The 26,231-nt window shown below is 39.9% G+C and overlaps 1 protein-coding gene across 3 annotated transcripts in view; it reads right to left on the bottom strand.

The window, feature by feature from the left end:
• Positions 1–20,453, bottom strand: part of abcc1 (ATP-binding cassette, sub-family C (CFTR/MRP), member 1) — a 44,185-nt gene extending 23,732 nt beyond the window's left edge. For all 3 annotated transcript variants that reach the window (XR_005993555.1, XM_041816727.1, XM_041816725.1), the window contains exons 1-4: positions 20,321–20,453; positions 13,696–13,872; positions 13,278–13,400; positions 902–1,027 (exon numbers count right to left, since the gene is read on the bottom strand). Coding sequence is in view for 2 of the 3 variants with exons in the window: in XM_041816727.1 (XP_041672661.1) it covers positions 902–1,027; positions 13,278–13,400; positions 13,696–13,872; positions 20,321–20,368 (474 nt within the window). In the remaining variant the exon portion in view is untranslated. The remainder of the gene's footprint in view (positions 1–901; positions 1,028–13,277; positions 13,401–13,695; positions 13,873–20,320) is intronic.
• Between the last annotated feature and the right edge of the window lie 5,778 nt (positions 20,454–26,231).

The raw sequence follows: 26,231 nt of genomic DNA on the forward strand, positions 1-26,231 counted from the left end.
CAGAGGAGCTTTAGTAAAACAAACATTAGAAACTCCTCAGCCAGGCCTGAGTAAGCTTTAAACCAGGATTAGCAACGCTTTAGCTAACAGCTAACAGCTTTAGTCAATCTAACCCTGGCCTTAGAAACATTAGTAGATTATGAATGGTTTATTTTAAACACAGATATAACGGCTCATTAGTTCAACATTAGTAAACAGCTAAACAGCCTTAATATCATTTTCACCTCATTTTAAACACAGGTATAAAGGCTTTAAGGCTGCATTAGTAAACACTCATTTATACTTACTATTGTTTTAAAACACAGGTATAAAGGCTTTTACTGGTGCATTAATGAGGACAGACTCACTACTGAAGCAGACACCAGTTAGATGAACTTAAAGGTGGCGTTTCCTCTTGTTCTCAGACGTTGGTATTAGTTTGTAAACCATTTTAAACAGCGTCTAATATCCTGTCTCCCTTCAGAGATGAAGTCCTACTCTGTGCTGATCATTAATCATTAAACCATAAAGGTCAGATTATTTACCCTGACAGACTTAAACACAAACAGAGCATTCATGAAAATCCCTGCAGATTAATTTATCTTACATAAATCCTCATAAAGGTGATGTGAGGTCATAAAGGACAGGTGTGTGATCCACCTGGGTAAAGATTCAATAACTGACAGTCAAACAGCAGACGGTCTGAGCAGCAGTGAGATAAAGGTGAACTCAAGACCACACCTGGGGGGAGGTCCCCCCTAACTCTAAACCATGACAAAATATAAATGCACATCCCTGTTCCTCCTCAGCTCCTCTTCTATAAAGGTCATGACCTCTAGTTTTTGGTAGTTTACCTTCTGTTAGTTCATGCTGGACCTGAGCATAGCTGTGAGACTGTAGAATGAAGGAGAGGAGGACTGACCTGGTCTTTAACGGCCTGGGAGAAGAGCGGCGGCTGGTCAGAGAGACAGCTCAGGATGAGAGCGATGAGCAGCAGAGCGAAGTAGATGTAGAAGGAGGAGAATCTCCACAGACTCACTGATGACAGCTGAAACAGAGAGAGGACAGAGATCTGACTGAGGACAGCTGAAACAGAGAGAGGACAGAGATCTGACTGAGGACAGCTGAAACAGAGAGAGGACAGAGATCTGACTGAGGACAGCTGAAACAGAGAGGACAGAGATCTGACTGAGGACAGCTGAAACAGAGAGAACAGAGATCTGACTGAGGACAGCTGAAACAGAGAGGACAGAGATCTGACTGAGGACAGCTGAAACAGAGAGGACAGAGATCTGACTGAGGACAGCTGAAACAGAGAGGACAGATCTGACTGAGGACAGCTGAAACAGAGAGGACAGATCTGACTGAGGACAGCTGAAACAGAGAGGACAGAGATCTGACTGAGGACAGCTGAAACAGAGAGGACAGATCTGACTGAGGACAGCTGAAACAGAGAGGACAGAGATCTGACTGAGGACAGCTGAAACAGAGAGGACAGAGATCTGACTGAGGACAGCTGAAACAGAGAGGACAGAGATCTGACTGAGGACAGCTGAAACAGAGAGGACAGAGATCTGACTGAGGACAGCTGAAACAGAGAGGACAGAGATCTGACTGAGGACAGCTGAAACAGAGAGGACAGAGATCTGACTGAGGACAGCTGAAACAGAGAGAGGACAGAGATCTGACTGAGGACAGCTGAAACAGAGAGGACAGAGATCTGACTGAGGACAGCTGAAACAGAGAGGACAGATCTGACTGAGGACAGCTGAAACAGAGAGGACAGAGATCTGACTGAGGACAGCTGAAACAGAGAGGACAGAGATCTGACTGAGGACAGCTGAAACAGAGAGGACAGAGATCTGACTGAGGACAGCTGAAACAGAGAGGACAGAGATCTGACTGAGGACAGCTGAAACAGAGAGGACAGAGATCTGACTGAGGACAGCTGAAACAGAGAGGACAGAGATCTGACTGAGGACAGCTGAAACAGAGAGGACAGAGATCTGACTGAGGACAGCTGAAACAGAGAGGACAGAGATCTGACTGAGGACAGCTGAAACAGAGAGGACAGATCTGACTGAGGACAGCTGAAACAGAGAGGACAGAGATCTGACTGAGGACAGCTGAAACAGAGAGGACAGATCTGACTGAGGACAGCTGAAACAGAGAGGACAGAGATCTGACTGAGGACAGCTGAAACAGAGAGGACAGAGATCTGACTGAGGACAGCTGAAACAGAGAGGACAGAGATCTGACTGAGGACAGCTGAAACAGAAAGAGGACAGATCTGACTGAGGACAGCTGAAACAGAGAGGACAGAGATCTGACTGAGGACAGCTGAAACAGAAAGAGGACAGAGATCTGACTGAGGACAGCTGAAACAGAGAGGACAGAGATCTGACTGAGGACAGCTGAAACAGAGAGGACAGAGATCTGACTGAGGACAGCTGAAACAGAGAGGACAGAGATCTGACTGAGGACAGCTGAAACAGAGAGGACAGAGATCTGACTGAGGACAGCTGAAACAGAGAGGACAGATCTGACTGAGGACAGCTGAAACAGAGAGGACAGAGATCTGACTGAGGACAGCTGAAACAGAGAGGACAGAGATCTGACTGAGGACAGCTGAAACAGAGAGGACAGAGATCTGACTGAGGACAGCTGAAACAGAGAGGACAGATCTGACTGAGGACAGCTGAAACAGAGAGGACAGAGATCTGACTGAGGACAGCTGAAACAGAGAGGACAGATCTGACTGAGGACAGCTGAAACAGAGAGGACAGATCTGACTGAGGACAGCTGAAACAGAGAGGACAGAGATCTGACTGAGGACAGCTGAAACAGAGAGGACAGAGATCTGACTGAGGACAGCTGAAACAGAAAGAGGACAGAGATCTGACTGAGGACAGCTGAAACAGAGAGGACAGAGATCTGACTGAGGACAGCTGAAACAGAGAGGACAGAGATCTGACTGAGGACAGCTGAAACAGAGAGGACAGAGATCTGACTGAGGACAGCTGAAACAGAGAGGACAGAGATCTGACTGAGGACAGCTGAAACAGAGAGGACAGAGATCTGACTGAGGACAGCTGAAACAGAGAGGACAGAGATCTGACTGAGGACAGCTGAAACAGAGAGGACAGAGATCTGACTGAGGACAGCTGAAACAGAGAGGACAGAGATCTGACTGAGGACAGCTGAAACAGAGAGGACAGAGATCTGACTGAGGACAGCTGAAACAGAGAGGACAGAGATCTGACTGAGGACAGCTGAAACAGAGAGGACAGAGATCTGACTGAGGACAGCTGAAACAGAGAGGACAGAGATCTGACTGAGGACAGCTGAAACAGAGAGGACAGAGATCTGACTGAGGACAGCTGAAACAGAGAGGACAGAGATCTGACTGAGGACAGCTGAAACAGAGAGGACAGAGATCTGACTGAGGACAGCTGAAACAGAGAGGACAGAGATCTGACTGAGGACAGCTGAAACAGAGAGGACAGAGATCTGACTGAGGACAGCTGAAACAGAGAGGACAGAGATCTGACTGAGGACAGCTGAAACAGAGAGGACAGATCTGACTGAGGACAGCTGAAACAGAGAGGACAGAGATCTGACTGAGGACAGCTGAAACAGAAAGAGGACAGAGATCTGACTGAGGACAGCTGAAACAGAGAGGACAGAGATCTGACTGAGGACAGCTGAAACAGAGAGAGGACAGAGATCTGACTGAGGACAGCTGAAACAGAGAGGACAGAGATCTGACTGAGGACAGCTGAAACAGAGAGGACAGAGATCTGACTGAGGACAGCTGAAACAGAGAGGACAGAGATCTGACTGAGGACAGCTGAAACAGAGAGGACAGAGATCTGACTGAGGACAGCTGAAACAGAGAGGACAGAGATCTGACTGAGGACAGCTGAAACAGAGAGGACAGAGATCTGACTGAGGACAGCTGAAACAGAGAGGACAGAGATCTGACTGAGGACAGCTGAAACAGAGAGGAGAGAGATCTGACTGCCTACAGATCACACAGAGAGGACAGAGATCTGACTGAGGACAGCTGAAACAGAGAGGACAGAGATCTGACTGAGGACAGCTGAAACAGAGAGGACAGAGATCTGACTGAGGACAGCTGAAACAGAGAGGACAGAGATCTGACTGAGGACAGCTGAAACAGAGAGGACAGAGATCTGACTGAGGACAGCTGAAACAGAGAGGACAGAGATCTGACTGAGGACAGCTGAAACAGAGAGGACAGAGATCTGACTGAGGACAGCTGAAACAGAGAGGACAGATCTGACTGAGGACAGCTGAAACAGAGAGGACAGAGATCTGACTGAGGACAGCTGAAACAGAGAGGACAGAGATCTGACTGAGGACAGCTGAAACAGAGAGGACAGAGATCTGACTGAGGACAGCTGAAACAGAGAGGACAGAGATCTGACTGAGGACAGCTGAAACAGAGAGGACAGAGATCTGACTGAGGACAGCTGAAACAGAGAAAGGACAGAGATCTGACTGAGGACAGCTGAAACAGAGAGGACAGAGATCTGACTGAGGACAGCTGAAACAGAGAGGACAGAGATCTGACTGAGGACAGCTGAAACAGAGAGGACAGAGATCTGACTGAGGACAGCTGAAACAGAGAGGACAGAGATCTGACTGAGGACAGCTGAAACAGAGAGGACAGATCTGACTGAGGACAGCTGAAACAGAGAGGACAGAGATCTGACTGAGGACAGCTGAAACAGAGAGGACAGAGATCTGACTGAGGACAGCTGAAACAGAGAGGACAGAGATCTGACTGAGGACAGCTGAAACAGAGAGGACAGAGATCTGACTGAGGACAGCTGAAACAGAGAGGACAGAGATCTGACTGAGGACAGCTGAAACAGAAAGAGGACAGAGATCTGACTGAGGACAGCTGAAACAGAGAGGACAGAGATCTGACTGAGGACAGCTGAAACAGAGAGGACAGAGATCTGACTGAGGACAGCTGAAACAGAGAGGACAGAGATCTGACTGAGGACAGCTGAAACAGAGAGGACAGAGATCTGACTGAGGACAGCTGAAACAGAGAGGACAGAGATCTGACTGAGGACAGCTGAAACAGAGAGGACAGATCTGACTGAGGACAGCTGAAACAGAGAGGACAGAGATCTGACTGAGGACAGCTGAAACAGAGAGGACAGAGATCTGACTGAGGACAGCTGAAACAGAGAGGACAGAGATCTGACTGAGGACAGCTGAAACAGAGAGGACAGAGATCTGACTGAGGACAGCTGAAACAGAGAGGACAGAGATCTGACTGAGGACAGCTGAAACAGAGAGGACAGAGATCTGACTGAGGACAGCTGAAACAGAGAGGACAGAGATCTGACTGAGGACAGCTGAAACAGAGAGGACAGAGATCTGACTGAGGACAGCTGAAACAGAGAGGACAGATCTGACTGAGGACAGCTGAAACAGAGAGGACAGAGATCTGACTGAGGACAGCTGAAACAGAGAGGACAGAGATCTGACTGAGGACAGCTGAAACAGAGAGGACAGAGATCTGACTGAGGACAGCTGAAACAGAGAGGACAGATCTGACTGAGGACAGCTGAAACAGAGAGGACAGAGATCTGACTGAGGACAGCTGAAACAGAAAGAGGACAGAGATCTGACTGAGGACAGCTGAAACAGAGAGGACAGAGATCTGACTGAGGACAGCTGAAACAGAGAGGACAGAGATCTGACTGAGGACAGCTGAAACAGAGAGGACAGAGATCTGACTGAGGACAGCTGAAACAGAGAGGACAGAGATCTGACTGAGGACAGCTGAAACAGAGAGGACAGAGATCTGACTGAGGACAGCTGAAACAGAGAGGACAGATCTGACTGAGGACAGCTGAAACAGAGAGGACAGAGATCTGACTGAGGACAGCTGAAACAGAGAGGACAGAGATCTGACTGAGGACAGCTGAAACAGAGAGGACAGAGATCTGACTGAGGACAGCTGAAACAGAGAGGACAGAGATCTGACTGAGGACAGCTGAAACAGAGAGGACAGAGATCTGACTGAGGACAGCTGAAACAGAGAGGACAGATCTGACTGAGGACAGCTGAAACAGAGAGGACAGAGATCTGACTGAGGACAGCTGAAACAGAGAGGACAGAGATCTGACTGAGGACAGCTGAAACAGAGAGGACAGAGATCTGACTGAGGACAGCTGAAACAGAGAGGACAGAGATCTGACTGAGGACAGCTGAAACAGAGAGGACAGAGATCTGACTGAGGACAGCTGAAACAGAGAGGACAGAGATCTGACTGAGGACAGCTGAAACAGAGAGGACAGAGATCTGACTGAGGACAGCTGAAACAGAGAGGACAGAGATCTGACTGAGGACAGCTGAAACAGAGAGGACAGAGATCTGACTGAGGACAGCTGAAACAGAGAGGACAGAGATCTGACTGAGGACAGCTGAAACAGAAAGAGGACAGAGATCTGACTGAGGACAGCTGAAACAGAGAGGACAGAGATCTGACTGAGGACAGCTGAAACAGAGAGGACAGATCTGACTGAGGACAGCTGAAACAGAGAGGACAGAGATCTGACTGAGGACAGCTGAAACAGAGAGGACAGAGATCTGACTGAGGACAGCTGAAACAGAGAGGACAGAGATCTGACTGAGGACAGCTGAAACAGAGAGGACAGAGATCTGACTGAGGACAGCTGAAACAGAGAGGACAGAGATCTGACTGAGGACAGCTGAAACAGAGAGAGGACAGAGATCTGACTGAGGACAGCTGAAACAGAGAGGACAGAGATCTGACTGAGGACAGCTGAAACAGAGAGGACAGATCTGACTGAGGACAGCTGAAACAGAGAGGACAGAGATCTGACTGAGGACAGCTGAAACAGAGAGGACAGAGATCTGACTGAGGACAGCTGAAACAGAGAGGACAGAGATCTGACTGAGGACAGCTGAAACAGAGAGGACAGAGATCTGACTGAGGACAGCTGAAACAGAAAGAGGACAGAGATCTGACTGAGGACAGCTGAAACAGAGAGGACAGAGATCTGACTGAGGACAGCTGAAACAGAGAGGACAGAGATCTGACTGAGGACAGCTGAAACAGAGAGGACAGAGATCTGACTGAGGACAGCTGAAACAGAGAGGACAGAGATCTGACTGAGGACAGCTGAAACAGAGAGGACAGAGATCTGACTGAGGACAGCTGAAACAGAGAGGACAGAGATCTGACTGAGGACAGCTGAAACAGAGAGGACAGAGATCTGACTGAGGACAGCTGAAACAGAGAGGACAGATCTGACTGAGGACAGCTGAAACAGAGAGGACAGAGATCTGACTGAGGACAGCTGAAACAGAGAGGACAGAGATCTGACTGAGGACAGCTGAAACAGAGAGGACAGATCTGACTGAGGACAGCTGAAACAGAGAGGACAGAGATCTGACTGAGGACAGCTGAAACAGAAAGAGGACAGAGATCTGACTGAGGACAGCTGAAACAGAGAGAGGACAGAGATCTGACTGAGGACAGCTGAAACAGAGAGAGGACAGAGATCTGACTGAGGACAGCTGAAACAGAGAGGACAGAGATCTGACTGAGGACAGCTGAAACAGAGAGGACAGAGATCTGACTGAGGACAGCTGAAACAGAGAGGACAGAGATCTGACTGAGGACAGCTGAAACAGAGAGGACAGAGATCTGACTGAGGACAGCTGAAACAGAGAGGACAGAGATCTGACTGAGGACAGCTGAAACAGAGAGGACAGAGATCTGACTGAGGACAGCTGAAACAGAGAGGACAGAGATCTGACTGAGGACAGCTGAAACAGAGAGGACAGAGATCTGACTGAGGACAGCTGAAACAGAGAGGACAGAGATCTGACTGAGGACAGCTGAAACAGAGAGGACAGAGATCTGACTGAGGACAGCTGAAACAGAGAGGACAGAGATCTGACTGAGGACAGCTGAAACAGAGAGGACAGAGATCTGACTGAGGACAGCTGAAACAGAGAGGACAGAGATCTGACTGAGGACAGCTGAAACAGAGAGGACAGAGATCTGACTGAGGACAGCTGAAACAGAGAGGACAGAGATCTGACTGAGGACAGCTGAAACAGAGAGGACAGAGATCTGACTGAGGACAGCTGAAACAGAGAGGACAGAGATCTGACTGAGGACAGCTGAAACAGAGAGAGGACAGAGATCTGACTGAGGACAGCTGAAACAGAGAGAGGACAGAGATCTGACTGAGGACAGCTGAAACAGAGAGGACAGAGATCTGACTGAGGACAGCTGAAACAGAGAGGACAGAGATCTGACTGAGGACAGCTGAAACAGAGAGGACAGAGATCTGACTGAGGACAGCTGAAACAGAGAGGACAGAGATCTGACTGAGGACAGCTGAAACAGAGAGGACAGAGATCTGACTGAGGACAGCTGAAACAGAGAGGACAGAGATCTGACTGAGGACAGCTGAAACAGAGAGGACAGAGATCTGACTGAGGACAGCTGAAACAGAGAGGACAGAGATCTGACTGAGGACAGCTGAAACAGAGAGGACAGAGATCTGACTGAGGACAGCTGAAACAGAAAGAGGACAGAGATCTGACTGAGGACAGCTGAAACAGAGAGAGGACAGAGATCTGACTGAGGACAGCTGAAACAGAGAAAGGACAGAGATCTGACTGAGGACAGCTGAAACAGAGAAAGGACAGAGATCTGACTGAGGACAGCTGAAACAGAGAGGACAGAGATCTGACTGAGGACAGCTGAAACAGAGAGGACAGAGATCTGACTGAGGACAGCTGAAACAGAGAGGACAGAGATCTGACTGAGGACAGCTGAAACAGAGAGGACAGAGATCTGACTGAGGACAGCTGAAACAGAGAGGACAGAGATCTGACTGAGGACAGCTGAAACAGAGAAAGGACAGAGATCTGACTGAGGACAGCTGAAACAGAGAAAGGACAGAGATCTGACTGAGGACAGCTGAAACAGAGAAAGGACAGAGATCTGACTGAGGACAGCTGAAACAGAGAGGACAGAGATCTGACTGAGGACAGCTGAAACAGAGAGAGGACAGGAATCTGCTGCTCTGAAACAGAGAGGACAGAGATCTTAACAGCACAGAGAGACATCTGACTGAGGACAGCTGATTTTAAACATTTCCTGACTCTCCCATCTGACTGACAGCTGAGGCAACACACACCCAGTCTGTCTCAGTGGTTTATTTATAGTCAGCTCAAACTGGTCCATCTAGTCTGAAATGGTTCTAGCTCTCAGTCTGACTGCAGAAGGAGGACTCTGTAGTCAGACTGATGTTCAGGTGATGTTCATGAGGAATCCTGTGGCTGTCTTTGATAAAATACCAGTTTATCTGAAGCTCTGGGTGTTCTCTCATCAGCAGGGCCTGAATTTCACTATGGGATTGCTGAATCACAGTCAAAGCATTGAATCCCCACAGGTGCTGCTCTCCTGATGCAGAAAATCCTGATTAAAATGATAACTGTAGTTATTTTTACAGCGCCCCCTGTAGGTCATCTGGTAAACATTTGGAGAACAAATGCTTGGACTAAAAGTAAAGACTAAAATCTGAGGACTTTTATGGACTAAAACTGAAAAGGATAGAAATGACTGTAAATGTAAATGACTAAAACGAGACTGAAACTGAAAGGACTCCTGTCCTCTATGAACTCTCTCTGTGATGAGCAGTGACCTCAGACTGAGTCCTGAACATGGTTCTGACTTTAATAACCAATCCTTCACTGACTTTGAATCCTGACTCTGGAAATGGTTATTGAAGGCTCTTTTAGTCTGTAAATTTACATCAGACACAGATCCAGACCATCAGTGAAACACAGAAATAATCCACTATCTTTGCATGGCTGTGACTGTTTTAAAGGTCTAACAGAGGCGTCAGCCTTACATCAGTCTGGTTAATGCATAAAAAGATAAAAACTCAGCGCTGTGTTTGAGCTTCTGAAAAACCCCCTCTAACTTTAAAACTCCCCCTAAGTTTAAAAACTCCTCCATGTAAAGAACCACAGGGGTTTAGGGTATTTAGGGGAACTCCCTTCACTTCAGGGACCTTCAGGTCCTGATCAAGTTTGACTGTTTCATACATGAGATCAGGGCTGAACAATCTGAGAAAACTATCTAATTGTTGTTTTTTCCCCCCAATATTGTGATGGCGATATAAAACTACAATGCCAAAAGTATTCACTCAGCCATCCAAATAATCTAAATCAGGTGTTCCAGTCACTTCCATGTCCACGGGTGTATAAAATCATCACCTAGGCATGCAGACTGTTTCTACAAACATTAGTGAAAGAATGGCTCGCTCTCAGGAGCTCAGTGAATTCCAGCGTGGTACTGTGATAGGATGCCACCTGTGCAACAAGTCCAGTGGTGAAATTTCCTGGCTCCTAAATATTCCACAGTCAACTGTCAGTGGTATTAGAACAAAGTAGAAACCACTGGGAATGACAGCAACTCAGCCACCAAGTGGTAGGACATGTAAAATGATGGAGCGGGGTCAGAGGATGCTGAGGCGCATAGTGCACAGAGGTCGCCAACTTCCTGCTGAATCAATGGCTACAGACCTCCAGACCTTCATGCTGCCTTCAGATTAGCTCAAGAACAGTGGTAGAAAGCTTCATGAATGGGTTTCCATGGTAACAGGTGCATCCAAGCCATACATCACCAAGGGCAATGCAAAGCGTGGGATGCAGTGGTGTAAAGCACGCCGCCACTGGACTCTAGAGCAGTGGAGATGCCTTCTCTAGAGTGACCAATCACGCTTCTCCATCTGGCAATCTGATGGACCAGTCTGGGTTTGGTGGTTGCCAGGAGAACGGTACTTGTCTGACTGCATTGTGCCAAGTGTAAAGTTTGGTGGAGGGGGGATTATGGTGTGGGCTTGTTCTTCAGGAGCTGGGCTTGGCCCTTAGTTCCAGTCAAAGGAACTCTGAATGCTTCAGCATACCAAGAGATTCTGGACAATTCCATGCTCCCAACTTTGTGGGAACAGTTTGGGGATGGCCCCTTCCTGTTCCAACATGACTGTGCACCAGAGCACAAAGCAAGGTCCATAAAGACATGGAGGAGAGAGTTTGGTGTGGATCAACTGGACTGGCCTGCACAGAGTCCTGACCTCAACCCCATAGAACACCTTTGGGATGAATTAGAGCGGAGACTGAGAGCCAGGCCTTCTGGTCCAACATCAGTGTGTGACCTCACAAATGTGCTTCTGGAAGAATGGTCAAAAATTCCCATAAACACACTCCTAAACCTGTGGAAAGCCTTCCCAGAAGAGTTGGAGCTGTTATAGCTGCAGAGGGTGGACCCATGTCAGATTAAACCCTATGGATTAAGAATGGGATGTACTTAAGTTCATATGAGGCTGGTGAGCCAATACTTTTGGCAATATAGTGTAATATGCATTTTTTAAAGATCCTTCATTTTATGTGTTATTCAACAAACATAAGCAATCATTCTATATTATAACAAACACAATTTAAGATAAATTAATCTAGGAAAGAAAGATTTGAAAAAAAATACCTCACTGTGATTTTGGCTCATGTAGTAAATTTGTTATTGACTGCTGGATTTTAAAGGATTGTATTTCTTTATGCTATTCTCATTGTGATTAGGAAAAACATAAACATGGACTGGAAAAGTAGGATTTTAGTAAACTATCTGGAAAAAAAACACTTGTATGTTTCCATAATGTGTAGAGCAGGGGTTTCAGTCACAGCAGGGGCTCAAATCTGGATTTAGGTCTAACCTGAGGGTCTAACAGGGTCCAGACTTAACCAAAAACTGTCAACCGTGTTTGCACAGGTAATGAATTATAGGGGAATTAAACAGTGATGATAAAGGATTTTAAGATTTCTAAAAAAAAAAAAAAAAAAAAAAAGTGTAAATGATTAAATATCACAGCATCAACGTTACTGAGTGTCCATGTCAAATAAATAAATAAATAAATAAATAAATAAATGAGTTAAAGGCTCAAAATATGAGATAAAAAGTCAACTTTATAAGTCCTAAAGGTCAAGATACAAAATGAAAAGTCAAAATAAGGTTTTACATGGCCGATTGACAATAAAGTTCACTTTGACTTTGACTAAAATCATGAGTTTAAAGGTCAAGATATGAGATAAAATACAAAATCAAGAGTTTAAAAGGTCAAAATAGAAGATTAAATTATCAATCAGGAGTTTAAAAAGTAAAAATATGGGAATAAAGTCAAAGTTAGAGTTTTAAAGGTCACAATATGAGAGAAAATGTCAAAATTATGAATTTAAAAGGTCAAAATTTGAAATAAAAAGTCAAAATCCTGAGTTTAGGTCAATAATATTGAGATGCAAAATGAAAATATGAAATGAAAACACAAATTAATTTCTTCCCCTTAGTCCTGATTATTTCTACTCTATACTTTTTCAGATTTTTGTGACTTAACACAGTTTATTTTAATCTTCAAGGTTAAATTTACATTTTTTTACTGGAGGAAATCTGCAGACCTCATTCAGGTGAGACACTTCTCATTAAAATATGAAATGATCTTGTGGGCCGAGTAAAACTGCACCGTGGGTCACATTTGGGCCCCGGGCCTTGAGTTTGACACCCGTGGTGCAGAGTGTACAATTTCAGCCGCAAAAAAATTGTATTAAATCTGTATTTTGACACATTTCAGGCTTTAAAAAAAAGTAGTGATTTAATCTAATCTGAGATTATTTGCCCAGTCCTACTAGGAGGAACAGTATTACTGAGATGTGCCCTCTCTTTATTTGGCTAAAAATATGAAGATTTAAGTTCTGCAACTTTAAAAACCTTAGAAAAAATGTGGTACTAGTGCTGTCACAGTAGTCTCCCTGCAGCTGCAGTCACCATGTCAGGTTAAGATTATTCTAGAACTCAGTAGAACTGTAAAGGTTTACTAGCATGTCTGCAGGAAGGCCTTCAGTCTGCAGCAGGGCCACTGCTGATAGTTAAATAGTTAAAATAGTTTAATTTTTATGAAAACATAAACTTATTTTAAAAGCAAAACTGTAAAAATGTCAACCCAGACCTCTAAACTATCATAGCTGTCTGTGTTTTCACTGCTGAAGCAGGCAGACTCACATTCATGGAGAATATCAGAATCTCAGTACTCAGAATAATCAGTCACACATGAACCATGCAGTCATGCAGCTCTAATATCCTTCCTTCATCCTGCAGCCTTTAAACAATGTGATGCATGTTTAAACGTGTGTGAGAGTCACAGAGGTAAACTGACCATGGTGAGGCCCACCAGCGTGGGGCTGATGAGGAGAACGGGAGGAACGCTGCTGTGATTTCTTTCCCAGAAAGAATAGAAGACGTCTGACCAGCAGATCATCCACAGCAGGAGGCCGACCGCCTGCAGACACACAAACACACCACATCCATGAGGGACTCCGTTTCAGGGAACAAAATTCAGCTTTTACTGGAATTTATGCACTGTTATCAAAGGGCTGCTGCAGAGAGAGCTTTCACTGAGACATGATAATCAGATCTGATCCAACAGCATCAACAAGAACAGAATCCTGCACAGGAAACAGAAGGCAGCCCTTTAAATACTAGATTTACTGTCAGTGACACATGAATCATCAATGAGAAACCAATCAGACCACAGAAACCGACCCCTCACAGGGACCTTTGGGGACAGGACTCACGGTTTTGGCCTTGTTGAGGTGGCTCATGCAGATGTAGCCGCGGTCGTGGCTGCGTAGGTACATGAGGTAGACGGGTGCAGAGATCCAGAGGTAGAGGCATGGCAGCCACGCCAGGACGGTGTTCTGAAAGCACTGGGTCAGGTCGGGGTTGGTTGTGTACCACGTACGGTTCCAGTCCTGGGAGAGGAAACAGACCGAGGTCAGAGACGTACATCGAGCTACTAATAAATAAATAATCATACATTAGACCTGGTCAGGTAATCAGTGCTCAACTTAAACCCTGTCGTCCTACAACCATGACCCACAGATTTAACCATGAACAGCAGAGTCAGTGTTTAAAATCTGCTCAGACTGAAAAGAAAGAAAGGTAGCGGCTGGTTAACGATAATGAGCTCAGCTATGACAGCTCTGGCTGGAGGAGTCATCAGTGAGAGACAGTCTGCTGAGCTCTTCCACAGTCATGGCTGCAGGATGGGCCTAACTGTTGGAAACACAAGCACTGATGTTGTAGACCTCTGGTGGTCAGTCCTGATGACCTTCATATCAATAATCAGGGTTCAGGTATCTGCCCTGATAGAGAACAGCCCTGATAGAGAACAGTCCTGATATAGAACAGTCCTGATAGAGAACAGCCCTGATAGAGAACAGCCCTGATAGAGAACAGCCCTGATAGAGAACAGCCCTGATAGAGAACAGCCCTGATAGAGAACAGCCCTGATAGAGAACAGCCCTGATAGAGAACAGTCCTGATAGAGAACAGTCCTGATAGAGAACAGCCCTGATAGAGAACATTCCTGATAGAGAACAGCCCTGATAGAGAACAGTCCTGATAGGGAACAGCCCTGATAAAGAACAGCCCTGATAGAGAACAGCCCTGATAAAGAACAGCCCTGATAGAGAACAGTCCTGATAGAGAACAGCCCTGATAGAGAACAGCCCTGATAGAGAACAGCCCTGATAGAGAACAGCCCTGATAGAGAACAGCCCTGATAGAGAACAGCCCTGATAGAGAACAGTCCTGATAGAGAACAGCCCTGATATAGAACAGCCCTGATAGAGAACAGCCCTGATAGAGAACAGCCCTGATAGAGAACAGCCCTGATAGAGAACAGCCCTGATAGAGAACAGCCCTGATAAAGAACAGTCCTGATAGAGAACATTCCTGATATAGAACAGCCCTGATAGAGAACAGTCCTGATATAGAACAGTCCTGATAGAGAACAGCCCTGATAGAGAACAGCCCTGATAGAGAACAGCCCTGATATAGAACAGTCCTGATATAGAACAGTCCTGATAGAGAACAGCCCTGATATAGAACAGCCCTGATAGAGAACAGTCCTGATAGAGAACAGCCCTGATAGAGAACAGCCCTGATAGAGAACAGCCCTGATAGAGAACAGCCCTGATAGAGAACAGTCCTGATAGAGAACAGCCCTGATATAGAACAGCCCTGATAGAGAACAGCCCTGATAGAGAACAGCCCTGATAGAGAACAGTCCTGATAGAGAACAGCCCTGATAGAGAACAGTCCTGATAGAGAACAGTCCTGATAGAGAACAGCCCTGATAGAGAACAGCCCTGATAGAGAACAGTCCTGATAGAGAACATTCCTGATAGAGAACAGCCCTGATAGAGAACAGTCCTGATAGAGAACAGCCCTGATATAGAACAGTCCTGATATAGAACAGTCCTGATAGAGAACAGTCCTGATAGAGAACAGCCCTGATAGAGAACAGCCCTGATAGAGAACAGTCCTGATAGAGAACATTCCTGATAGAGAACAGCCCTGATAGAGAACAGCCCTGATAGAGAACAGCCCTGATAGAGAACAGTCCTGATAGAGAACAGCCCTGATATAGAACAGTCCTGATAGAGAACAGTCCTGATAGAGAACAGCCCTGATAGAGAACAGCCCTGATAGAGAACAGTCCTGATAGAGAACATTCCTGATAGAGAACAGCCCTGATAGAGAACAGCCCTGATAGAGAACAGCCCTGATAGAGAACAGTCCTGATAGAGAACAGCCCTGATAGAGAACAGCCCTGATAGAGAACAGCCCTGATAGAGAACAGTCCTGATAGAGAACAGTCCTGATAGAGAACAGCTGTGTTGGAGTCTGCAGAGTAAACTGTAGTGAATTCAGTCAGGACCAGACTGAAACTGCAGCAGATGGGTGTTAAAGGTCACGCTGTGGTGAAGTCTGGCGGTTCCCTCGCTCCGTGTCGTTTCCTGATAACAACTGACACTCAGACAAACACAGATAGTGACGTTTCCCTTCAGCATGAGGAGATAAAGTCGACAACTGTCCGGCTCACATTTCTGTGAGATAACTAGGATGTTAAACTGATGTTAAACTGAAGCTCCTGTTCTCCTCTAACCCCTGAGGCCCCGGTTCCTAACCCTGATGATAAACCACTGCTGTCTGTAGCAGGGCTGAGCAATTCATCTCAAATTAGATTAAATCGCAACATGACCTGCTGCAGTTGTCTAATCACAGAAGGTACAATATTTCTGTAACCTGAAATTTGTGATAAAATACCAGTTTAAAGTTTTTTACAGCAGAGACATCATGCATTACATACCATGCAATCATTTTAGTGGCATACTTAAGAATAGTGTACAAAAAAATCCTATTTTCTTCATTTTTTCTTGTTAAATATGAGGTTTATTAAAATGATCACTTCCTTTAATACAACAGTTCATGTCCAATAAGCAAAATGAGTCAAAATCATCACAGTTAGATGTTTTTTTAACTGTCCAGCCCTGGTTTAGTCTGATATTGTGTTGGTTATAGTATAATATGAATTATATTATTTTCCTAAAGCATTCAGTCCCAGTCTGTGTGGAAGATGTGGCTGCAAATTTAAGACCTTATAGTCCTGAATAAAGACTTTTTAAACACTTTTTAAATGCCCTAAACTTCTCTGAATTAAAGGATTAACTTCTAACAGCTTTAAGAACCTGCAGACACCCTGTAGACCAGGGGGGTCAGACTCAGTCACAGCAGGGGCCGGATTCTGGATTCAGGTCTAACCTGAGGGCCTAACAGGGTCCCTTTAAAACAAGAAACTGTCAACATCGTTCACCAGAAATAAAATATGAAAAAACTTAGCATTGATGATAAATGATTTTCACATTAAAAAAGTTAAAACATCAGTTTAAAGGCTCTCAATCTGAGAAATGTACATTTATTAGTTTAAAAAATATTAAAACATTAAATTTAAATGGAAAAATAACGTTTTGTTTTGGGGTTTTTTAAGGCAACTATATTAGAAAGAAAATCAAAATCATGAGTTTAAAACAGGGCTCCCCTATTAGTTTTTCCTGGGGGCCAAAATTTTTGAAGGACAGAAAGCCGAGGGCCAGACGTGATTTCTTGAATGTTCATATATACACATATATGTATGTATGTGTGTGTGTATATACACAAATATATAGCTAGACTTTAGACAGAGGGTTTATTCGCAAGTAATCTAAACAGGTCAGTCATAAATATGCTGTCCTTGTATCAGGTGGGAATTTTGACACATTTTTAATGTTTTTAAGACCCACTGATGCTATAAGACTGGAGTATTCATCATAAACACTCATTCAGCATGACTGTTTATGGCTTTAAAATGGCAACCTGTTATCCACAATATCTGATCAGACACTGAGATTATTTCAGCCAACCTGGGATCAGTGCAGGGTCCAGAAACAGTGTAAGTAACCACATTTAGTGTAAATGTTGAGCCTTAAGTGTTTCTACAGATAAAGCCTTTGTAATGTTTTATTTCGTAAGTTTTGTATTGATTTAAGCTGAGGTAACTTTACTTCCTGTTTAACAGTAGCAGACTTTTACTTTGAAATCGCCAGAAACGACGTGACTAAAGTAACACGAGGTAACTTGACCACAGTGAGAAAAGTTTATGGAGTAACATAAACAAAGAGAGCTACGGTAGACGTGAAAACCTAGCACCCCCTGTGCAGGCATTCAGCTCTTACGGTGAATTTTGATGCTTTTGTGACTTCTGCAACTACAGTTTGTTGACTTTGTCAAGTTAAAATAGTTAAACCACGAAAATCATCAGTACGAGAGTCACCCGTCATCCACTCAGGAGGGATGCTACAGAGAGAGTGACTGCTGCTCTAACTGCTCAGAGAGCTATAAACCCTCACCTACTGAGTGAAAACTTGACTTCTAAGCACGTCTGAGCCACAGCAGTCGTTGTTCTGCATGTCCGTTCTCTCTGAACCCCCTGACTGCCCTGCGCGCCTCATGAAGTGGCGCATCTCCGTGCGTAATTATGTCTGTGAGCGCTGATCAAGACCAAAAATGCCGATCTCTCATGTCATAGGACAGCCTGTGTCCAGGTTGGGAAGACATCTTCAGTTATAAACAATTTGTTTTATATTATGAGAGTCATTTTTACCATTTTTGATGAGACCTGAAGTCAAATACACGTAGGATTTATAAACTATGTCCCGTTCAAACATTAGTGATCAAGACCATAACTGCACGTCTTGTTGACATAAAATTAAATTGTATGTAAATAAATGTAGTTGATGTTAGTTTGGCATTACAGATTCTCTAGAATGAGGGATTAAATCAGGCTGACGTTGAACTGAATCACCAAAGTGAGATATATGTCAACTCTCTAAAGAGAGTCCAACCATATCTAACTCATTTACTGCAGAGTAGTACGACCTTCCTTCGCTATAATTATAGAAACATCATGGTAAATGAGTGAAAATGTGTATTTTAAAAACCTATGAGGGTAAAAATTAAAAAGTAATATATTTTCTTAAATTTCCATCTTTTTTCCCAAATATCTCGCGGGCCAGATGACGCCTGCTGGCAGGCCAGAAATGGCCCGCGGGCCGCCATTTGGGGATCGCTGGTTTAAAAGGTCAAAATATGAAATGAAATTGTAATCAAGAAATTAGAAGTCAGAGTATGATTCAAAATTTTAAATTGTGAGTCTGAAAGGTCAAACTATGGGATTATGAAGTCAAAGTTTGGAGTTAAAATATGAGATAAAATACAAAAATAGTTGGTTAAAAAGGTCAAAATATGAATTAAAATGTAGAATTAGGAATCTAAAAGTTTACAATATTCTATGAGAAGTCAAAATTATGAGTGGAAATGCTCAAAGTATGAAATAAAAGTCAGAATCCTAAGTCTGAGTCCTGATTGTGAGATTCTAAATTAATAATGTGAAATTAAAACATAAATAAATTTCTTTTCCCACATTCCTGACTTCTTATCTAAATATTTTTACTCCTTTCTTTTTCAGATTTTATGATTTAACAAGGAGATCTTAAAGCATCAGGATAAGTTCACATTTTTATACTGGAGGAAATCTGCAGAGCTCAGACTGATGGACAGTTAGAGCAGAAACATCAGATCATCTTAGGGCCAGATTTAACTGTTCCAGGGGCCGGATTTGGCCCTCAGGCCTTGAGTTTGACAACCCTGCTGTACAGATATTCAGCATTTAAAGTCCCAGTTCTGAGGCAGTCCTGGTCCTGGTGTCTGGGTCTCTTTTAGGTTGTCAGAAGTTACAGAAACACTCAGCCATGCTGAAGCAGACAGAGGAACTCTGAGGACCATCACCTCCACCCCTGATCTCACTGATGCTGAGGACCATCACCTCCACCCCTGATCTCAGTGATGCTGAGGACCATCACCTCCACCCCTGATCTCAGTGATGCTGAGGACCATCACCTCCACCCCTGATCTCACTGATGCTGAGGACCATCACCTCCACCCCTGATCTCACTGATGCTGAGGACCATCACCTCCACCCCTGATCTCAGTGATGCTGAGGACCATCACCTCCACCCCTGATCTCAGTGATGCTGAGGACCATCACCTCCACCCCTGATCTCACTGATGCTGAGGACCATCACCTCCACCCCTGATCCCACTGATGCTGAGGACCATCACCTCCACCCCTGATCTCACTGATGCTGAGGACCATCACCTCCACCCCTGATCTCACTGATGCTGAGGACCATCACCTCCACCCCTGATCCCACTGATGCTGAGGACCATCACCTCCACCCCTGATCCCACTGATGCTGCAGAACAGTTAAAGACTGCAGGAGTCTGGATTCAGCTTTGCTGTCAGAACCACAGACTGACTCGGCTCTGACCCGGCTCTGGCTCGGCTCTGACCCGGCTCTGGCTCGGCTCTGACCCGGCTCTGGCTCGGCTCTGACCCGGCTCTGGCTCGGCTCTGACTCGGCTCTGGCTCGGCTCTGACAGTCTCAGAGTTTCAGTCTGCACAGGTACGGGTACCGGTAGGTTCCATAGCCCGGTATGATGGCGTTAATTCCCGCAGAGCTTCAGTCTGACAGTCGTAATTAATGATCCTCACACTCCTGTGAACGTCTCTGTCACTTTAAGGTGTGTTTATGGTTCAGGCTATGCGCGTGCTCGGTGCGCGTGCTCGGCCGGTGTCCCGGTAAGCGGTTAAGCCTGTGGTTACATGACGCCGGGCTGCTGTGACGGAGGACGGAGACATTCACCGGGGCTAATAACGTTAGCATGACTCCCTCTGAGCTTAACAACAACTCTGTTACAGACCGTGAATTTACCGGGAAAGAGGCGGAAATGCCGCGGGAAGCACCGGGAACTCACCCAGAACGGGTCGGATTGGTTCAGACTGCAGAACTGTTCGAACCCCATGGTCCCGGTTCATGAGGCTCAGTCCGAGCGGCGCAGGCTGGTCAGGGCTCCGGTTTTATAACCAAGAGAGGGCTGCTTCTGTTTCTTCTTCGGTGGTGTTTAAATGTAGACCGTGAGAGCTGAACGCTGCCCCCTGCTGTCAGACAGAGGAACAGCCTCCTCTCTGCTGTAGCCACCAGGTTTTTCATCGATTAAAGGAAAAAAAGGATCATTAAACCGGATTATAGATTATCAAGTTAAAGTGCTGATCCGGATCATAGCTGCAGAATATTTTATGAAGACTTTAAAGTTGGATTGAGACTAATTTAATCCTATAAATCTGGATTATCCTGCCTCCAACCAGGTTAGATTCAGGACTGAAATATTAAAATATGATTAACCCTTGTTCCAGCCAGAGTATGGCCAAAGAAAGACCCGGATCATTACTCTGAGCTCTCAGACAGGTCCTCGTGTTTTCATGGTGCTCTGAATGTTTTGGTTAGAAATATAAATATAGAGAACAGATTTAAGAAACCAAAGATCGACTGATATTTATGCCTTAATAAAAAGAAAATTAAAGTCAGAATGTGAGTTGGTTTTCCTGTTTCACAACCCAAAACAACGGAGCACAAGTTAAAACAACAACATGATCCTAATCTTTTTAAATTTCAAATAAAATCCCGATAAGAAATGAAGCAAACGCGTCTGTTTTATGTTGTTGTTGTTACTGTCATGTCATTGGATGTTGACAGGAATGGGGGAGGAGCCAGCAACTGTCTGTCATGTCATTGGATGTTGACAGAAATGGGGGAGGAGCCAGCAACTGTCTGTCATGTCATTGGATGTTGACAGAAATGGGGGAGGGGCCAGCAACTGTCTGTCATTTCATTGGATGTTGACAGAAATGGGGGAGGAGCCAGTGTATATCACTTTTACTTGTTATTCAAAGGTTGGTGGGAAATTGATGTCAGATTTTGATAGATGACCTTTAACCCTCTATGCTGCAGTGTTGCCTGCAGGCATCATACCACTTTTTGGCCTTGGGCGCTCACATATTACATTCCCAAGTATGATCCAATACTTTTAAACAATGACAGGACCTTGAATAACCCATGAAAGTGTTCTGACTCGTCATCTGGCGCTCTGGATGCCATCTTGAACACTTGTTGTGCAGACATTCTCACACTAAACAGCTCTGCCACTGTGCTGCAAAAGAACTGCAAGAAAATATATTTTCCAGATCTCTCTGAGGCTGGAAAAAAGTGTACATAATTATTGGTGGTAAAGTTCAAATTTTTTAGGTTTTTTTTTTTTCAGTCAGATCTGTGGGCAGGCCTGGCTACAGCCGCTACCTGCCATGAAGTCAGAGTAATAAAGTAGGGTTGTACAGATTCCCACAGCGCACTAGTGTGCCCTGCCACAACATCTGAGAACCACTGGTCTAGATAACCAGTATGAGTGTTTTAACACAAGTCTACACATTCACATGGGACTCTAACCATTATTTAGACAGTTATAAAGATATTTATTTAGATATTTATGAACAGATTTATAGAGATATTTATTTATTCATATACAGATTTATAGAGATATTTATTTAGATTTTTATATACAGATTTATAGAGATATTTATTTAGATTTTTATATACAGATTTATAGAGATATTTATTTAGATTTTTATATACAGATTTATAGAGATATTTATTTATTCATATACAGATTTATAGAGATATTTATTTAGATTTTTATATACAGATTTATAGAGATATTTATTTAGATTTTTATATACAGATTTATAGAGAAATTTATTTATTCATATACAGATTTATAGAGATATTTATTTAGATTTTTATATACAGATTTATAGAGATATTTATTTAGATTTTTATATACAGATTTATAGAGATATTTATTTAGATTTTTATATACAGATTTATAGAGATATTTATTTAGATATTTATGAACAGATTTATAGAGATATTTATTTATTCATATACAGATTTATAGAGATATTTATTTAGATTTTTATATACAGATTTATAGAGATATTTATTTAGATTTTTATATACAGATTTATAGAGATATTTATTTAGATTTTTATATACAGATTTATAGAGATATTTATTTAGATTTTTATATACAGATTTATAGATATTTATTTAGATTTTTATATACAGATTTATAGAGATATTTATTTAGATTTTTATATACAGATTTATAGAGATATTTATTTAGATTTTTATATACAGATTTATAGAGAAATTTATTTATTCATATACAGATTTATAGAGATATTTATTTATTCATATACAGATTTATAGAGATATTTATTTAGATTTTTATATACAGATTTATAGAGATATTTATTTAGATTTTTATATACAGATTTATAGAGAAATTTATTTATTCATATACAGATTTATAGAGATATTTATTTAGATTTTTATATACAGATTTATAGAGAAATATATATATTTATATAGAGATATATATAGATATATATTTATATATTTATATAAAGATTTATATAGATATATATATAGATTTTTATATAGAGATTTATAGAGAAATTTATTTATTCATATACAGATTTATAGAGATATTTATTTAGATTTTTATATACAGATTTATAGAGATATTTATTTATTCATATACAGATTTATAGAGATATTTATTTAGATTTTTATATACAGATTTATAGAGATATTTATTTAGATTTTTATATACAGATTTATAGAGATATTTATTTAGATTTTTATATACAGATTTATAGAGAAATTTATTTAGATTTTTATATACAGATTTATAGATATTTATTTAGATTTTTATATACAGATTTATAGAGATATTTATTTAAATTTTTATATACAGATTTATAGAGATATTTATTTAGATTTTTATATACAGATTTATAGAGAAATTTATTTAGATTTTTATATACAGATTTATAGAGATATTTATTTAGATTTTTATATACAGATTTATAGAGAAATTTATTTATTCATATACAGATTTATAGAGATATTTATTTAGATTTTTATATACAGATTTATAGAGATATTTATTTAGATTTTTATATACAGATTTATAGAGAAATTTATTTAGATTTTTTAATAAAATTTATTTATTCATATACAGATTTATAGAGATATTTATTTATTCATATACAGATTTATAGAGATATTTATTTAGATTTTTATATACAGATTTATAGAGATATTTATTTAGATTTTTATATACAGATTTATAGAGATATTTATTTAGATTTTTATATACAGATTTATAGAGATATTTATTTAGATTTTTATATACAGATTTATAGAGATATTTATTTAGATTTTTATATACAGATTTATAGAGATATTTATTTAGATTTTTATATACAGATTTATAGAGATATTTATTTAGATTTTTATATACAGATTTATAGAGATATTTATTTAGATTTTTATATACAGATTTATAGAGATATTTATTTAGATTTTTATATACAGATTTATAGAGATATTTATTTAGATTTTTATATACAGATTTATAGAGATATTTATTTAAATTTTTATATACAGATTTATAGAGATATTTATTTAAATTTTTATATACAGATTTATAGAGATATTATTTAGATTTTTATATACAGATTTATAGAGATATTTATTTAGATTTTTATATACAGATTTATAGAGATATTTATTTAAATTTTTATATACAGATTTATAGAGATATTTATTTAGATTTTTATATACAGATTTATAGAGATATTTATTTAGATTTTTATATACAGATTTATAGAGATATTTATTTAAATTTTTATATACAGATTTATAGAGATATTTATTTAGATTTTTATATACAGATTTATAGATATTTATTTAGATTTTTATATACAGATTTATAGAGATATTTATTTAAATTTTTATATACAGATTTATAGAGATATTTATTTAAATTTTTATATACAGATTTATAGAGATATTTATTTAGATTTTTATATACAGATTTATAGATATTTATTTAGATTTTTATATACAGATTTATAGAGATATTTATTTAAATTTTTATATACAGATTTATAGAGATATTTATTTAGATTTTTATATACAGATTTATAGAGATATTTATTTAGATTTTTATATACAGATTTATAGAGATATTTATTTAGATTTTTATATACAGATTTATAGAGAAATTTATTTATTCATATACAGATTTATAGAGATATTTATTTATTCATATACAGATTTATAGAGATATTTATTTAGATTTTTATATACAGATTTATAGAGATATTTATTTAGATTTTTATATACAGATTTATAGAGATATTTATTTATTCATATACAGATTTATAGAGATATTTATTTATTTCTATACAGATTTATAGAGATATTTATTTAGATTTTTATATACAGATTTATAGAGATATTTATTTAGATTTTTATATACAGATTTATAGAAATATTTATTTAGATTTTTATATACAGATTTATAGAGATATTTATTTAGATTTTTATATACAGATTTATAGAGATATTTATTTAGATTTTTATATACAGATTTATAGAGATATTTATTTAGATTTTTATATACAGATTTATAGAGATATTTATTTATTTATATACAGATTTATAGAGATATTTATTTAGATTTTTATATACAGATTTATAGCTATTTATTTATTTCTATACCAATTTATAGATATTTATTTAGATTTTTATAAACAGATTTATAGAGATATTTATTTAGATTTTTATATACAGATTTATAGAGATATTTATTTAGATTTTTATATACAGATTTATAGAGATATTTATTTAGATTTTTATATACAGATTTATAGAGATATTTATTTATTTATATACAGATTTATAGAGATATTTATTTAGATTTTTATATACAGATTTATAGCTATTTATTTATTTCTATACCAATTTATAGATATTTATTTAGATTTTTATAAACAGATTTATAGAGATATTTATTTAGATTTTTATATACAGATTTATAGAGAAATTTATTTATTCATATACAGATTTATAGAGATATTTATTTAGATTTTTATATACAGATTTATAGAGATATTTATTTAGATTTTTATATACAGATTTATAGAGATATTTATTTAGATTTTTATATACAGATTTATAGAGATATTTATTTATTCATATACAGATTTATAGAGATATTTATTTAGATTTTTATATACAGATTTATAGAGATATTTATTTAGATTTTTATATACAGATTTATAGAGATATTTATTTAGATTTTTATATACAGATTTATAGAGATATTTATTTAGATTTTTATATACAGATTTATAGATATGAATTTAGATTTTTATATACAGATTTATAGAGATATTTATTTAGATTTTTATATACAGATTTATAGATATGAATTTAGATTTTTATATACAGATTTATAGAGATATTTTTTTAGATTTTTAAATACAGATTTATAGAAATATTTATTTAGATTTTTATATACAGATTTATAGAAATATTTATTTAGATTTTTATATACAGATTTATAGAAATATTTATTTAGATTTTTATATACAGATTTATAGAGATATTTATTTAGATTTTTAAATACAGATTTATAGAAATATTTATTTAGATTTTTATATACAGATTTATAGAAATATTTATTTAGATTTTTATATACAGATTTATAGAGATATTTATTTAGATTTTTAAATACAGATTTATAGAAATATTTATTTAGATTTTTATATACAGATTTATAGATATTTATTTAGATTTTTATATACAGATTTATAGAGATATTTAATGTTATATAGACCTCCTGCATGGCTTATGAGCTGAGAACAGAGGTAGATTCAGTCCCTGGAATCATCTGAATCAAAGATCTTATTTTGAAC

This window comes from Cheilinus undulatus, linkage group 21, assembly GCF_018320785.1.
Source record: "Cheilinus undulatus linkage group 21, ASM1832078v1, whole genome shotgun sequence".
NCBI lineage: Eukaryota > Metazoa > Chordata > Actinopteri > Labriformes > Labridae > Cheilinus > Cheilinus undulatus.